Source organism: Polistes dominula, unplaced genomic scaffold (genome assembly GCF_049000335.1).
Source record: "Polistes dominula isolate Pdom_NZ unplaced genomic scaffold, Pdom_raw_medaka contig_16, whole genome shotgun sequence".
Lineage (NCBI taxonomy): Eukaryota > Metazoa > Arthropoda > Insecta > Hymenoptera > Vespidae > Polistes > Polistes dominula.
The window spans coordinates 2,359,947-2,376,321 of NW_028301040.1; the positions used below are offsets into that span (position 1 = coordinate 2,359,947).

Below are 16,375 nucleotides of genomic sequence, written 5' to 3' on the forward strand. Positions count from 1 at the left end.
GGGTACGATAAGTGTTAGGAAAGGTAAACGCGAAAATTGCATGTCAGTTTCTCTCTGCACGCAGAAGAAAATATACAGAAATAGCGGTGCGATAACGTAATACAGGTGTTAAGTTAAGCACGTTTCCAGATAAAATAGTGTCACTCGTCGGACTTTCGTTATCTTATAATTAATTATACGAAGAATAAAAATATATGTTATAGGGGATTAGTAGAATCACCTTAGTTGTGTATAATTGATAATACATATTTGTTTCTGAAATTATTTTACAATGGTGTCGGTTGAAACGTTGAAGTTTGAGAACGAGTTTTTCCGAATTTTGAGAGATCTTTTAATTATATTTACGAGATTAATAATTTGATTTCCTAATAACAATCATATCAGCTAATACGACAAAATTACAATTAATGAAGAAATTAAAAGAGTTATAATTTTTCAGGTGACGTTCGAAACACCGGTATGACGGTCGCTCGACGGGGAGGGCCCAGCCAGCGTACCGCTTCTTTCGCTGTCTCCGTTACGTTTTGCCTAGCCCCGTCGAGGTCTCGAGAATCTTAAGAAGCAAGTCAAATTCAAAAAGGGATTCTCATTGCTCGAGCATTCACCTCCAAGGCGTCTATTTTGGTGGAGTTCAGACGAGAAGACGCAAGATGGAGGAAAAAGAAGAGGAGGCCTATTGGCTGAACTTCGAGTCCCCACCCCTGGCCCCTCCGCCTCCTCTTCGATATCTATACGGACTTATCAGGATGATCCGGACGTCGAAGAGACCACACTGTGGTTCTAAAGAAATAGGAAAAAAAAAAAAAGGAAAAATTCGACGAAGCTCCTTCTGGGTCTGCCAGGCTCCTTTGAAAAAAAAAAAATAAATAAATAAATAAAAAAATATTTGCACTCGCTCGGACTCCTTCTTCAAACTTTTTCGTAAATATCGCGAGTGCTACGAGCCTTATACACATATACATACATACACACACACATACATACAAATAGTACACACACGTCTAACATATACACAGGTGCTGTATGTACAGCCAACAAAAACGAACGAAATGAACTTTAACTCGCTATAAGGAATGAAAAATAATACAAAAATAAAAGAAGTTAAAAAGAGAGAGGATCCGCGAGAGCGTGAATGCATCGAGGTCGGACTAGAAGGGAGTCGAAGGACGAAACGTGGTAAAACCGGCGGGTTGGGAAGGGGTGGGAGAGAGCGGGCCGGGGAAAAGGGAGGAGGAAATGGAAAAGCTTTTTACCTTCACCGAAGAACGTCCTTCCTAATTTTTCGAGGAATCTCTATTTATACGTCTCTCTTTCTCTTCCTTTTTCGTTGCTGGAAAATGTGAGGAAAGTTGAAAAGAGAGAAAAAGAGAGAGGGAGAAAGAGTGAGATGGAGAGAAAAAAAGGAAGAGAAAAAGGGGTAGAAAGAAGAATATCGGAGTATACGTTCGCGTAATATCTTCAACGTGGATAGATACTCCGTTGTATTACAATACATCTACACATCGACTGTGATTATAATAACGGATATAATTCTTAAGTATTTCAAGAGGTATATAACGTGAAAATGCGATTATGTTTAATATACCTGTTGAAACTGTAATTCTCTCTCAGCGACATCGATCTTACCATTTTTAATAAGATGGTCTTCGTATCGTAAGCGTTCGAGAAAAATAATGAATCATGCGAGCGAGGGTTTATAAAATCAATCATTTACACACCTGAATTGCCTAAAAAACGTGTAAGTGTTTCATCCTCTTTCGTGTCTTTCCACATGATCAATAAGACTTACACACGTTCCTTGAATTTTCACAACGTATTCATCTTTTGTCGTTTTTTCTTCGTTTTCTTTTTTATTTTCCATAATTCATTTATCAAATGTAAGATTTACTTTTAAAAAAACAAAGATTCCTATATACGATTTGCAATTCGTTCTGTGATTTTTCATTTATATCAAACGTTACTCCCACGTTGATGTACATTAGTTAACATTAAAAAGGTTCTTATTGGTCAGACTGTTCTTTTTTCTTTTTGTTTACTCGATTTCTTTTTATAAATTTACGATTAAAGTATCATTGATGGTAATCGTTAATTCTCTTTCTTTCTCTCTCTCTCTCTCTCTCTGTCTCTATTTTTGGTGAAATAAAGAAAAAGAAAAAAAAATGAAAAGGAAATAAAGAAAATCATTAGTCTTCCTGCGAGTTTTTCATCGACGTGTCCAAGCCGTATCGATCGTGGGATAGGTGCACAAAAACAAACAAGAAAAAAAACTAAGTTCCACTCGTCGCAAAAAAAAAAAAACGATAACTCGACGCAACACGAAGATCTCTGATCACGAACGAACGAACGAACCGATGCTTGCCACTTATTCAATATACACCATGGATCATAATCACTTTCTCACCACTCACTCCATTACCATTCACGCCAGACTCCATACCGCTTTAAAAAACAACAACAACAACAAAAATCATATTTCGCGTTACACAAAACTAACTCCTACGAACAAAAATGAAACACGAGAGAACATTTGAAGTGTGAGAGTTCTATCCAGAATCTAACGCAATAAAAGTGCTTTGTTTAAAGAAATGAAATGAATAAATAAATAAATAAATAAATAAATAAATAAAAAAGTAAAAAATATATCTGCAATAAAGTGCTTCGAAAAAAAAAAAAACATAAGGGAATTAAACAAAACAAAACAAAAAAAAATTAATAAAATCAACAAAAAACAAATTGTATAAAAAATAGTTCATTGCGAGTGGAATTCGATTATGGGGACGAAAAAACAAATTACAGAGTTTCATGTGAATGTAAGAAGAAAACGGGTAGGCGTGCTAAAGTAAATAGATCTACACATGTGTATGTAAAGAAGAGGAATATTCAAAAGTAAAAAAAAACCGAAGAGGAGGAAGAGGAGGAGGAGGAGGAGGAGGAGGAGGTGGTGGTGGTAACGACGAAGGAAATATAGAAGACGAAGGACGACTACGAAGACGACGAAACAAATTAAGAAAACATGTGTGTTTGTATGTTTCTATGTTTATATAATCCCCCCGCGTGTGAGAGCCAGCCCGAAAATGATTTAGGAAAATAAATAAAAAAAAAATAAAAAATACTAAAGACGCACAAACGATTTAAACAAAAGAAAAACATTAAAATTTTGAAAAATAACAAGAAAAAAATAACCCTATAAAAGGAAGAGTGAAAATAAGTAACGCGTGTCAACAAAAAGCGATGGCAAACAGTGATAGGTAAATGACAACAAAAAATATAATTAAAAAATATGAGCAGGAACGTGTGCGTTCGTGCGTGTCTACGTATGGATGTGTGTGCTTGTGTGTGTGCGTGTGTGTGTGTGTGTGTACCGTGAGTGAGTTTAATTACGTCGATGAGAGGAGATAAGCTGATAAGAATTTAAATGAAAATAATAAAAAAAAAAATAATAAAAATAAAATAAAATAAAATAAAAATAAAAATAAAAAAGTTTGTAGAGTACGCTTGCGAGTCGATCAAATGAGCGTGCGTGTGTGATAATTTAATTAATATTAATGATAATTATTTAAAAAAAAAAAAAAAAAAGAAAAAAACCGGAGCAAGGATCTTACACGTCGGAAAATATGTTTTGTACCTGATAGATTTTGCCTGATGTTATGAAACATGTAATACATTCGCATCTTTTGGATAACAAAGATCATTCTTACGAGTTCTTAACACTTTACGTTTCGTCATAGAAAAAAAAGATTTTTTTGAACATGAAAATACTTTGTTTATTAGGAAAAATATTATCAATTTTTTTTCTCTTTCTTATTTTATTCTTTTCTTCAAAATTCAATTGAATACAAATTAAATTCAAACAATTATAAAAATGTGACGATGTTGTTTTATCATATTGTATTTTGTAATTTGAAAGAAAAATGATAATAAATCGTGGCTTCAATTTCATAGCTAATCACGTAGTAAGAATCCTTACACGGTAGATCAATGGTTTAAATTATATTATGACAAAATATTTTACTTCAGATTTGAATTAATTAATTGGCGTATGTATTCTAGCAATCGCATACATACATGCATGTATTATATCGAGTCGCAATGATATTTATATACGAGCATCTTTTTATAATTAATCGTTACGATTGTTTCACATTTATATTTAAAACGAAGTACAAATTATTCGTTATTTGGTTTCCGATCGACGTGCCTAGTAGTCAGATACATTTTGCGTTTTCGTAGGACAAGTAGATGTAATCGTTCGAAATGATCTTTCTTCGTTTTCCATATAATAAGTAATAGCATTAAAAAAAAATTAAAACCCCGTGTAGAATTAAAAAAGAAAAAAAAACATGTTGCACGAAGAAGTATCGATCGATGTAATACACACACACACACACACACATACACATGTACATACATACAGACATAAACACGCAACAAACAAACAAACACGCGTGCGATAATTGTTACTAACTCGAATCCTTCTAACACGAATCGTTTTTTGTATCGTAAATAAAAAGTTTACCAGTGTAGGTAATAGTTTTGTTCTAGTAACCTCGTTAAGAAAGAAAGAAAGAAAGGAAGAAAGAAAGAAAGAATTTATTTAATAATTTTTAAGAACGTCAATCATTTCTTGCTATTACCAATAATAAAAAGAGCGGATAGAAATTGAATGAAATTTGGGGAAAAAAATGAGATATATTCACATACGAGCCAGAGTACCGATTCTTTGACCAGCAAATCGGCCGCACGTCGATATTGGCACGAGACCAGCCCTTGTTAAACGCAAGGGCCGAATTTCTGGCTTGATTTTAGGCTGAGTTATTTACATACGAATAGAGATCCGAAACTGAATGCATTTGGCAAATATTTCTTCGTATGCTCGATAGTTTTGACGTCCGCATATGCGTTCGATGTACAACGATACAGACAAAACCACACACGGTAACACCTGCGATTATGAAATATAAGTTACGAGCTCGAGCTTCAACAACCCCCTTCACCCTTGTCCTCTTTCTTCCCCAACCTCTCTTTCTATGTATTTCTCTTACACACGTGCGCATATACAAACAGATACACATACACCCTCTCTCTCTCTCTCTCTCTCTGTGTGTGTGTCTCTTTCAATCTGTCTCTGCTTCCTGCAAAAAAAAAAAAAGGAAAAAGGTACAAATTCTTTCGGTTTATCTGTCCTTTAAATTTTCAATACCACACCACCACTAGCAGCAGCAGCAGCAGCAACAGCACCACCACCACCACCACTACCACTACCACGAATAGCAAACATTAATTATCAGCGGATCGATACTCGGCTTTGATAATTTTCCGAAAAGGCGCGAAACGAAATAATGGCAAATGAAAAACACATATCAAACGTAGGGTGTTCGGATAAAAATTATCGTATGTTATATATAAATATATATATATATATATATATATATATATATATATATATATATATATATATATATATATATATATGCATATATACATGTACATTCAAACAATCTTTTTTTACTTTACCGAATTAAATTATATAACGAAGCGTAATTTTTTAATGATCACTTATAGATTCGATCTATGATAGTTGAAAAATATCAAATACACGTATATATTGTACTTTGTTAGATTAACGAATTGAAAGATAACGTATATTTCCCGTCCAAATTGTATTTTTAAAATGACCATTTAAAAATAAGTCAAATTTGTTATATTCGGTCACCCTACTTCGAAAAGCGTCAAGATTAGAACGGAATTGTTAACAAATCTTGTATTCGATGGGAAAAAATGAGACCGAGAAAGAGAAAAAGAGAGATAGCTTAAAAGCAAATGAAAGAGAGAGAGAGAGAGAGAGAGAGAAAGAGAATGATTGAGACGAAATAAGAAAAACATGTGAAAAAGTTAGAGAACAATATATTTTCCGACGTAAGATCGGCTTTAAAAAAAAAATGGGATGCGTCTGGATGTGTCTCTGCGAGTGTCTTTATCGATGTTGTGAACCGTGTTACGAGAAAAACAAATAAAATGAAAAAAAAAAGAAAAAAAAATTATAAAGAAGCAGAAGAAGAAGTGGAAGAAATTACAGGAGAGGACGAAAATATAAAAAAAAAACCTTTAAAAAATGTGAAAAAAGTTAATAAAGAAGTAATAATAATAATAATAATAATAAATAAGACAACACATCAACAACAACAACAACAACAAACGTCGGAAAAAGCCGACAAAAACACACCACCGCGACTCATAATTAAAAAGGAAAAAAAAAAGGAAAATAAACCAATAAAAATAATTGACGATATGATGATGGTGATGATGATGATGATGATGATGATGTTTGCTGCGATGACGATGAGAGAAGAGAATAAAATGAAAAATGGAAAGAGAGAGATACACTCTTAAACAGCGTACCACGAACAAAGACGACAAGACACTGTATATTATTGCTATTATTTATTATTACGAAATGTTCGTTGACTTATTATGTTAGAAATAAAAATTACATTGAGAAATGAGGTCTTTCTTTGAGATATGATACACTTCTTCTGGAAATATTTATTCACCTTGTTCTTTTTTTCCGCTTACTCACCTTTTTTTTTAATGATGTTTTTTTTTTTTTTTTTTTTTAATGTTCTTTTCTTTTTATTAGAAACGAAAAGAGAAAGAGGAAAATGCTCGGGCGTGGTGAAGTGATATTACCAGTTACCGCTAAAAATAATGAAATGGAATACGGGAATATAAGAGTGAGAAAGATAAAAGCAAAGAAAAAGCAAAAAAAAAAAAAAAAGGGAGAAACGGTGAAAATAGGGAATGATGTGCGTCGGAGATACTGAAGTAGTAGTGACATAAAAGGCGCTTCAAGGATTATAACCCTTGAATCATCCTTTTCTCCCTTTTTCTATCCGTACGTTAATCTTTCTCCCTTTTTACGTATCTCTCCTCTATCTCACTCCCCACATCTCGATCTTTTTATTCTTTTTCTATAATTTTTTTTTTTTTTTCTTTACCGTCGTCATTACGACTAACTCGAGAAAACGAATAAATGTATAAGAGAAAAAAGGAAAAATAAATAAGTATAGTTGTGTGACATTTTTCGAAGGACAAGGAAGGAAGGAAGGAAGGAAGAATCGGCGGAGTCATTCTCGCAGTGGCGTCGTCGCTAAGGAAAGGTCTAGGTAAATGCGGATGGATTTCCTGGCAAGGAACAACCTTAAATCTGGGTCGTCGTGGAAATTTAGTTGCCAATATTCGATACACCCATTTCTCCGATTGCGACACAATTCTTTCAATGTGTTGTTATTCGTAGGATGTGTTTCATATTGGGGATGGAAGTACATATTTTACAACATTTCTATATGATCTCATTGAATTTTTTTTTTTTACTTACCCATATTATTATTATTATTATTATTATTATAAGACATACATTTAGATACACATACGTATGTATTTATATATTATTATTTTTGTAATAAATAATTAATGGTTAAACAAAAAGTGATCAATAATGAACAAAGCGTTAAATTGTAGTAAATTATATAAATGTAGATATATATATATAAAAATAGAATGGGACGGTGTCATCAAAAATGAAATTCTACATCTGATACTTGTTTTTTTCTTAACTCGGAAATCAATTCGAGTATATTGGATATAAATATCAATTGAAATTTATTCTCTTAGATCGTGTTGTATAGCTTCTTACCTTCCTCGATAACTAAAATACCGAGCTAATAAAAATTCAGTCTTTTCCATAAAGATCGTATGAGTTGGGACGATAATAATAAAAATAAGAAAAAAAAAAAGAAACGAAAGTAAAGAAACGATCGTTCCTGTCATACAGATCGAAATTATTGGACATCACGTGGCAGGAATAATTTGATCAAACCCTCTGTATTTGTCTTTGAAAGAATAATGGTAGCTCGGAAGGCAACCAGTTTCCCTCGGTAGTTCGAGTTGGTAATAATCCGTTGCTTTTCGAATATATCGGTGTCGTTAATACTCTCGTATTATTTTTATCGATTATTTCGATTCCTTTGTCGTCGTCGATTCTTGATATTTTTATTTGTACCTTCGAGTCGGCACCTTCTGTAACCTGTAACGAAAGAACACACGTTTGATATTTTTACTTTCACTTTTGACATGCATATTTAAATGTTATATACAAGACAAAATGTATATATGTATATATATATATAACATTTAAGTAGGAAGATTCTTACTTTAATTCGTACTTTCTTCTCACCGATATGAAACGCTCTAGAACCGAAATCCTCATCGTGATCACTATAATCCCCAATGTATTCGCGATCGTGTACATCGTCTCTGTCGTAGTATCTATCGTAGTAACGATTTTTACGTTTTTCTTCACGTTTCGGTAATTGGATAATTATAGTATACGGTTGATTGTCCGAGACCGAAGAAGGTTCTTCGTAAAGAGGAGCATATCTAGAAAGTATTATTAACCATTTCAAATAATATTAATTAAATCATTGAAGAGAATGCTTTTCTTTTCTCACGCTAATAACCGTGACATGACTTCTCGAGATCTTTTCTGTTGATCGACATATTTTATTATTATGAATCCTTCGTACACGTTGAAAACATGAAGTGAGAGCAAATGGATGAATTCAATTCATTGTTTGTTCTTACTTAAAAATAAATGATCAATCGTCTTTATTTATATCAACGATTATTATTGATGAATATTTTAATGAAGAATCAAAAGGAATGTCATCTAAGTGATAAGAAAAGTTTGAACGATTTGAACAAAAAATATGATTTAATATGATACCAATTGATTAATGTTCTTTATAATTAATGTCACATCATTTTATTTATTACACGTGTATGAATTTCACCTTACACACGACACCGTTAAATTTATTACACATCCCGGTAAATACTTTCGACTCAGGTTACACGGTCGATAACCTACAAGATTACGCATAATGAGAAAACATCCGTTTGAAAAAGTAGGACGAGTTCCCTTTATTCGTTAAGTACCAGACTGATCTTGTCCGAAAACGGAAGTAAAGATCAAGAGACTTTTAGAAAATGTTATCTTTATAATCACGATTAAACTACATTCGGTAGAGATAACGAAAATGAGAGCTCGTAATTAGCCTCAACGATAATCACACACCCATTTCGAAATTTTAAATAAGCTTTCTTTTCTTTAAATCCTACTGCTGCAGTACTTCATACTGAAAAACAAAAAAAAAACTCCTGAAAGTGGGTTAACGTTACTGAAAGATAACGCAAGAAATATAGGGGGTAAATAACAATTTGTGTAAAAAGAAAAATATACAAATAATATAATTATAGGTACAGTACTTGCAATTAGTAACAATAAAAAGTTCACAAATGTTATATCTCGTAACGATTTTCTTCCGAACGAATTATTAAAATATCGTTAGAAGGACAATCAAGTGGTATTAAAACAATTATAACGCGACCAAGTAGATTATGGCAATAATTTCATTTCCATATCATTCGAAGTTAACTTACAGACAATCACTATAGATTTCGATTATAATAAACGTTAATAACAATAAGTAGCTGTACAAAGTTCATGTCTCAAAGTTTATCTTAGTACTATTTAAAAGTACTCGAGTGATATGAGATATGTACGAGTGGTACACAACACATAAGAGAGTGCCAAATATTCGTGGATGCCCAACGGCGTTGTAAGTGCGAATGAGGAACTATCGATTTTACGCAAAACCATGCCATGTATTATACATAGTATAACTACGGTCGTCTAGCAACGAGATTTCTTATTTAATTAATAATCAATCCTCGATATATAACTGTAATGTTTAGACTAATTTGATTATAAGCTTAACGGATTCGTGATAAACCCTAATACCCACAAGTATGTACCTATCAATCTTTACACAAATTGATCGTTCAAAAATATCGAACGAATAATAATGAAACTAAATGAAAAAAAAAATAGAACGCGTTGTGAGTGAAGTGGAACGAATAAATTATTCGAAAAGTACGTTTTTTCATCGATCGTAAACTTGGATGCCGATCGATAATCAATATTTATCTTCAATGCTTTCTTTATGACTTGCAAGCTGAACCCAATGTAAACTCAACGCACATGGTTAAATAGTGTGTCGCTGGGATATTATAATTTTTCTGTGTACGTATAGTTTATTTTAATCTTACCTCGAGTAACCAGGACGAGAAGAAGTGTAATGATTTTTCGTAGATTTTTGAACTCCTGAATATTTCGGCGAACGAGAGATCCAACGTGATCGGTGTCGTGATTTTGGATTATAAAATTTATACGGTCTCACGTATTTGTGTACTTCGTAAACATCGACGAATTCCATCAAGAGTATAAAAAATAAAATGAACGCTAAAGCCTACGAATAAAAGAAGTATTTAAAAAAAAAAAAAGAAAAAGATTAAATTTCAATTTGAAATTTGATTCGATTTATGTAAATTTGGAACGATTACTCGCTTTTAATTTCATATTCGTGTCTTGATAATATATTTTACGAAAATATTTTCAATCTCGTATTGTCAATGATTTTTCTAAACAAATTTTCTAATCTAACGATTACAATGACCATCATTAACTTAATTGATTAATTTATTATTAATGCAATTCGATGGATTTAATTATTATTTGAAAAAATATCTTATACGCGTGTTTAATTTGACGATAGATATATGTAGATAGACTGACGTCGAATAACTTGAAAGGTATCTCACAGTGAATCTTCTTTTATACTTTCCCCACCTTTAACTTAAACATCTTCAAGAAATCGGAGAGGAAGAGGAAGAGAGAAAGAGAGAGAGAGAGACAAAGCGAAAGAAAACATTTCTTTTTTTCTGGTGTTAATTAGACATCGTCGTCTAGTGTCATTCAACGTTATTACGTTTCTTTCTTACCTGCATTGTGATCCGTTAGTTTCCCAAGTAGGTACTGTAACTAACTTTTTAGAACAGAACGAGATGCTGTAAAGAATTAAACTATTTTTCTCTTTTATAACTCTCTCATTTTTATTTTTTTAAATTACGTTGAACAACTGTTAATTTCATAATATTAAACTTCATTCCTTAAACATTTGGATTACCTACATTAATTTCGCAATTTTATATTCCAACAGGGTATGTTTGAAAAATATGAATCAAAAATTATATTGGGACACGTAGGTCCAATTGCACGTACGTATTTCTTTTCCTCTTGTTTTGTTTTCAGAACAATTTTATTTCTTTATTACGTACCAATGAAATAAATTCATGCATTTAATGCCGAAGCTCGACATCATCAATTTAAAACACGACAGATGCAGAGAATCGAGTTTAATATCGTTGATTGACATTCCGTGCATCTCCGCTCTTTCATCGGCACTTTAATGCTCACGAGGATGAAAAGCTCGAAAAGTTGTGACAGAGGGAGTGAGAAAAAGTAGAGAAATCGTTCTTTTGTAGAATAATAATAATTTCAACTTCTTAAGAAGCTGAAAGCCCGTAGAAATACCACCTACTTTCCTCATTCTCTTCACTTTCGTTAATCTCGGACTCTTCGAAGCGAATGACCGAAATGAGCCAGAAAAATCTTAATAAATATTATAGATCAAGAAAAAGAAATAACGGTCTCGTTCGTATAACCCGTATATTAAACGCTATTATAAAAGAATAAATAATTTTTTTTTTCTTAAAAAAAACAAAAAAATATGAATCTGATAATTTTACCATTCACATTCACATTGTTGTATAAAATATCAACCGAGAATATTATGAATTCTCTTTTTAATTGAATTCGTTGAAAAGCGACGAATGAATTACTTTCCTTGGTAGATGAAATTATATTCTTTTTTTTTTTTTTTTTTAATGTGTTACGATTTTATTATATCATCGTCGAGCAGCAATAGCAATTCTCTTTCAAACGTTTTAGTATAGAGTGTCCATTTGAAAAGAAATATCTTTAAGGAAGGAAGAGTCCGAGACGACGTGGCAAGCTTTGAAATCGGTTCTTGATGGATGATAAAGCAAAAGGATTGTCGAGTCTCGAAGGAAAAGCTTTTTCATTTCCGATTCAGTTCGCTTCCATGTAGTTTTGAAAAGACCGAACCGATCGAAAAGTCGCGGTGAGAGAGCATCTCCGATGTCACAACGTTGGAGACGATGAATAGGAAATAGGGAATGAATCAACGTTGGGTAAGAGAAAGAGAGAGATTAAACTTACTGAGAGCTTTACGATCGATAATTAAAGAACCAGAAACATGAATATCTTTTTCTCATCATCGAAAATGAAACTGTATCTATAATGTTACTGTTCGTTTCCTTTATCGTGAAAAAATAAACGAGAATAAATGATCATAAAAATACTCTCAGTCCAATTAGAAAATAATCTTAGATTATTTCGGTGTTAGTAAAATGAACGAACATTATCGATTGACATTATATTAATTCATGACAGCGTATAATAATTTATTCTAATACTTATAGATATTGATTAACCTTCTCAATACTTAAAAACTTTGTTGTATTGTAGGAAAATTGGGCAGGTAAAAAAATCAGAACATAGTTTTTTGATCCTGTGTTGTACGTTTCGTTCTTTTATTAGGACTTCTTCTTCAGCAATTATAACAATATACTATTTTTCGATTTTGTTTGATAGATTTTGAATAAAAAGACTGAACTATTATTATCGTATATTTTATTTAAATTTTGGAAGAAAAGTTTGATGTACAAATACATCGTTAAATATTCTTACATCACATGATACATTTAAGTACAAATGCTTACGTTTTTATAAAACATTTTCGATTATATGTATAAACAATTTATATAAATAAAAAAAAAACAGGTAGAGATACGTTTAAACATAATAAGCGATAAATATTGCATATTATGTTAATTTTGGATACGATTTTAAAGCGATAGGCTGCACTAATTTAATGCTCGGTATTCAAAAAATATTGCAGAATACCATCGACAATAATAATATAATTACTGAGATCATCTAGCTTGGCATTTAAACGCGAAGCAATTTTTTCCTAATACTTTCATCAACGTGGACCATATGATACATTCTAATATTTTATACGTGACTCCCAAATTATATGCCATACGGAAGTAAATGCAATTAAATATTATACACCTATATAAATAACTTGGTTACAAATCTATAGGAAAAGTTTTCAGCGAATTTGCATACTGCGCATTTCTGCATTTATTCGAACTATAATAAAATGCTATAGTTTCGATAGTTTGTCTTAAAAAATTATAGTAATAAATAAATATAAAAAGATTAGAATGTGGAAGCTGAAATTCGGGCTCGTTTTCTATTATTCTACTTATCAATAAATAAGAGGCGATCAAAGAGCCCCATTTAACTAAATGCGTAATACTTATGAATAAAGCTAATTATTGATAAAGGACACGTCGAAACTGTGGCACTAGTTCTTCGAAGAACACATAGGAAGCCTTGGCCCAATCTATGAATTAGTTTCTTGAGTTTCGGTGCAATCCGTTGGCTTGATTTCCAACCACCAATCATTGGGATAATGATACTTTTGTAGTTCGATGCCCTCTCTTGGTACAGGCATTAATCGACCACCAAATTGTTTTGCTGGTAAGGGAGGAATCACCAGTTGAGGCGGAAAGCACTGCAAACTCGGTGAAAACTCGCAATCCGGTGGTAGGACCCTTCTTGTCCATCCCACCCTTCTTACCATTTGAGTCTGCAAGTGTAAAGCCATAGCACAATAGACTTAAACAATAATACACTTCTACAAAAAAGCATGGACTCTAAGGAATCCATTTCTAAGGAAAAAACTCATGTCAATAAAGTTTTCCAATAATTTTGCTAAAAACGAATAGCTTTTTAACCTTTATCAATCCTATTCAATAGTTTTACGAGAATAAAGAAACTAACAGGAAAAGACTGATCCTTGCTTCAGTAAAGTTGGCAGAGAAATGTTGACAAGAACCGCCAATCTCAATAAAACGGCGCCATGATTTACGGAAATACGTAAACGAAAAGTCCCTCCCTGTCATTTTATTGCCGAATATGTTGCCAAGGAATGATTTTCGGTTGGCCTGGTTATGTGACATGGAAATACGGTACGTTAACGCAGCAGTTGAAAATTTTTGACCGAGACAATCTCCGAATCTAGGTTTACAAGGTAACAATTTATGTTCGCAAGTATGAGTAATTTACTGAATAGAATAATAATAAGGAATTAAGGATGATTCGTCTTATACGTGATTCATTTACTTTGAAGCTATAATTTCTAGGCTGTCTAGTAAAGCAATCTCAATATTCATCAAGATGTTCTATTATATCGAATTTAATCTCTCTTCTCCTCCTGTTACTATATTCGACAATTAGAACAATCGTCTCATTAAGCTCTCTACTCCGACACTGTCGATATTATCGCGAGAATAAACCCCTTTAATCTATCTACCCAAACTTCAAACAATTATCGATCATAATATGATCCTCTTGTAATTAATTTAAATAAAGCACAAGTCAATTATAGTACGTATATGTACTTGTATTCGATTAATTAAATATTAAAAAAAAAAAAAAAAGCGATATAAAAATAGTTACCACAGAATCCTCTTCGAAAACGACGATTTCCACTTTAGGAGAATCTTCCCCAGCCTTATCCTCCTGGACACGATAAATTCCAGCACTGTGAAGATACGTTGCGCTTAAGCCTACCTCTCGAAACGTTTTCGTAATTAGAGCATCGTCCCTTAAGGTATCAACCAGGCAGAGCTCGACCTTGCGAGCCCAGGGCAGTGCCCGACCTATTCGAACTTGACCCCAGAGCGCGCCCAAACACAGAAAATGCACGATGCCCAGTTTAGCTAGCACCAAGTGTGACCTGTTTTAAGAAGAAGAATAAAATAGAAAAGTAGCTATTTAATAAAACTATTTGATCGAAGATAACTTTATGAGTTGACCAAAAGAGAAATTTGTGATCAGTGAAAGTCTACTTAACGCAATACGAAAGTTGTTTTTTTAATGAAGACAAACTATCAGTGACTCTAATATTCAAGATTAGGAAATTGTTCGTCTTGTACTTTGTGGTTTCTAAATACTCGACAAACAATGGAAGTGGCCTACTTTTGGCCATTTAAAAAATATTCATTTTATCTACTGTTGATTATAAGACAATTGAATTACCTTAATGTAAGTTAAATAACTTTAAATGGATGTATCTACAATTGCTAAATTTCTATCTTATCGTCATATGTTTAAAGGTATTCTGAAGCAGAACAAACCTGTAGGCAAGCTCATGCAGTTTCTCAGTATACTCTTCCGGAGCACTACAAGGTTGGTGAGGAACTTCTTGCCGACCGAGGCTGTACCAAAAGAGTACAACCATGAAGCAAAACGCTGCTACAGCTCGTAGCGGCGTTATACGGAATCTTCTTCGCGGCCAAAAACTCATGCTGGTAACCTTGAATAAAACGTAATAGCTATGTCTAAACATTGATTATACTTTAATATCATTGTACCATCGATTATATATAAATAATCAAATGTTATAGCTCATTCATCGGTGATGCAAATAAATCTAGAAATAATTTTACAAACCACAATATATTCCAATAAACGAGGACAGTCTCTTGAAGCTGACCATTCAAACAACTCAACATCGTTACGTAATTCCAATAAAAGCTTCAACAGCTAGCTCGCAAAAACGTTTTACTCGTTTACAATTGCACGTATTTCGAACAAACAAAGTTTCCATGGCCCACGTGACACCGAATACGTCAAAATTCTTCCCCTCGAGACACTGTTTTTTCTCACCCCTATCACCACAGTCACCTTCGCGTCTTCTTCAACATCAACCCCTCCCACCTCTAAAAATCGTTTTTCTAGAATTTGTGCACTTGGCAACATCGCAAATGGACGCCATTGATTAATCTGTTTTATCAACGGAGTTGAATACGCGGGCAGTGGCGTCACCTTTCGGTCATTTCGGGGATTCCTGTGATCTTGTGGCAAAGCTTCGAATGGAATTTGAATCTATTATTCTTTGTAGGCAAGTAAAAGATGGAGAGTGCGAAGTACGAAAATAAATTCACCGACGCTCTGCGCAATCGTCTTTTTTGACTTTCTCGGAGGGTGGGACTTTGTCATTTTGACAGAAACGGTGGCGAAAAAAGAGAGAGAGTGAAAAGAGTTAAAGAGAAAGCAAATGTCTTTAAGTCTGACATCTTCGTGTTTCTGAACCATTGACTACTGATAAGATATTTCAAGCATCTTTAAGTACCTATTAAAATTTATAAAACCTAATCAACCAAATTTTCTTTCCAATTGTGATCAAACAAGACAATGTTCCAAGAAATAATAATGAGAAACTTAACTTAGATTCTTTTAAATATCTCACTATCAAAA

At 32.9% G+C, this 16,375-nt stretch overlaps 3 protein-coding genes across 10 annotated transcripts in view; 1 reads left to right on the top strand and 2 right to left on the bottom strand.

The window, feature by feature from the left end:
- LOC107064875 (popeye domain-containing protein 1) overlaps positions 1-6,503 on the top strand; it is a 55,380-nt gene extending 48,877 nt beyond the window's left edge. For all 6 annotated transcript variants that reach the window (XM_089174878.1, XM_089174879.1, XM_015318039.2 and 3 more), the window contains one exon: positions 440-6,503. In XM_089174878.1, the coding sequence (XP_089031004.1) occupies positions 440-463 (24 nt within the window). In that variant the 3' untranslated portion in view covers positions 464-6,503. The remainder of the gene's footprint in view (positions 1-439) is intronic.
- On the bottom strand, positions 2,213-12,517 carry LOC107064874 (uncharacterized). 3 transcript variants are annotated; one of them, XM_089174881.1, is made up of 3 exons: positions 10,168-12,517; positions 8,223-8,436; positions 2,213-8,083 (listed from the first exon to the last, which is right to left on the bottom strand). In XM_089174881.1, exons 1-3 carry the CDS (start codon positions 10,332-10,334, stop codon positions 7,871-7,873), a joined length of 594 nt encoding a protein of 197 aa, XP_089031007.1. In that variant the 5' UTR covers positions 10,335-12,517; the 3' UTR covers positions 2,213-7,870. The 3 variants fall into 3 exon arrangements, with proteins under 3 accessions (XP_089031007.1, XP_089031006.1, XP_089031008.1); XM_089174880.1 differs by having other exon boundaries at positions 8,211-8,436; XM_089174882.1 differs by having other exon boundaries at positions 7,962-8,083; positions 8,234-8,436.
- A 139-nt stretch (positions 12,518-12,656) lies between these two features.
- Positions 12,657-15,836, bottom strand: LOC107064873 (uncharacterized). Its single transcript, XM_015318031.2, has 4 exons — positions 15,569-15,836; positions 15,253-15,431; positions 14,573-14,852; positions 12,657-13,700 (listed from the first exon to the last, which is right to left on the bottom strand). Exons 2-4 carry the CDS (start codon positions 15,420-15,422, stop codon positions 13,455-13,457), a joined length of 696 nt encoding a protein of 231 aa, XP_015173517.1. The 5' UTR covers positions 15,423-15,431; positions 15,569-15,836; the 3' UTR covers positions 12,657-13,454.
- Positions 15,837-16,375: the final 539 nt, after the last annotated feature.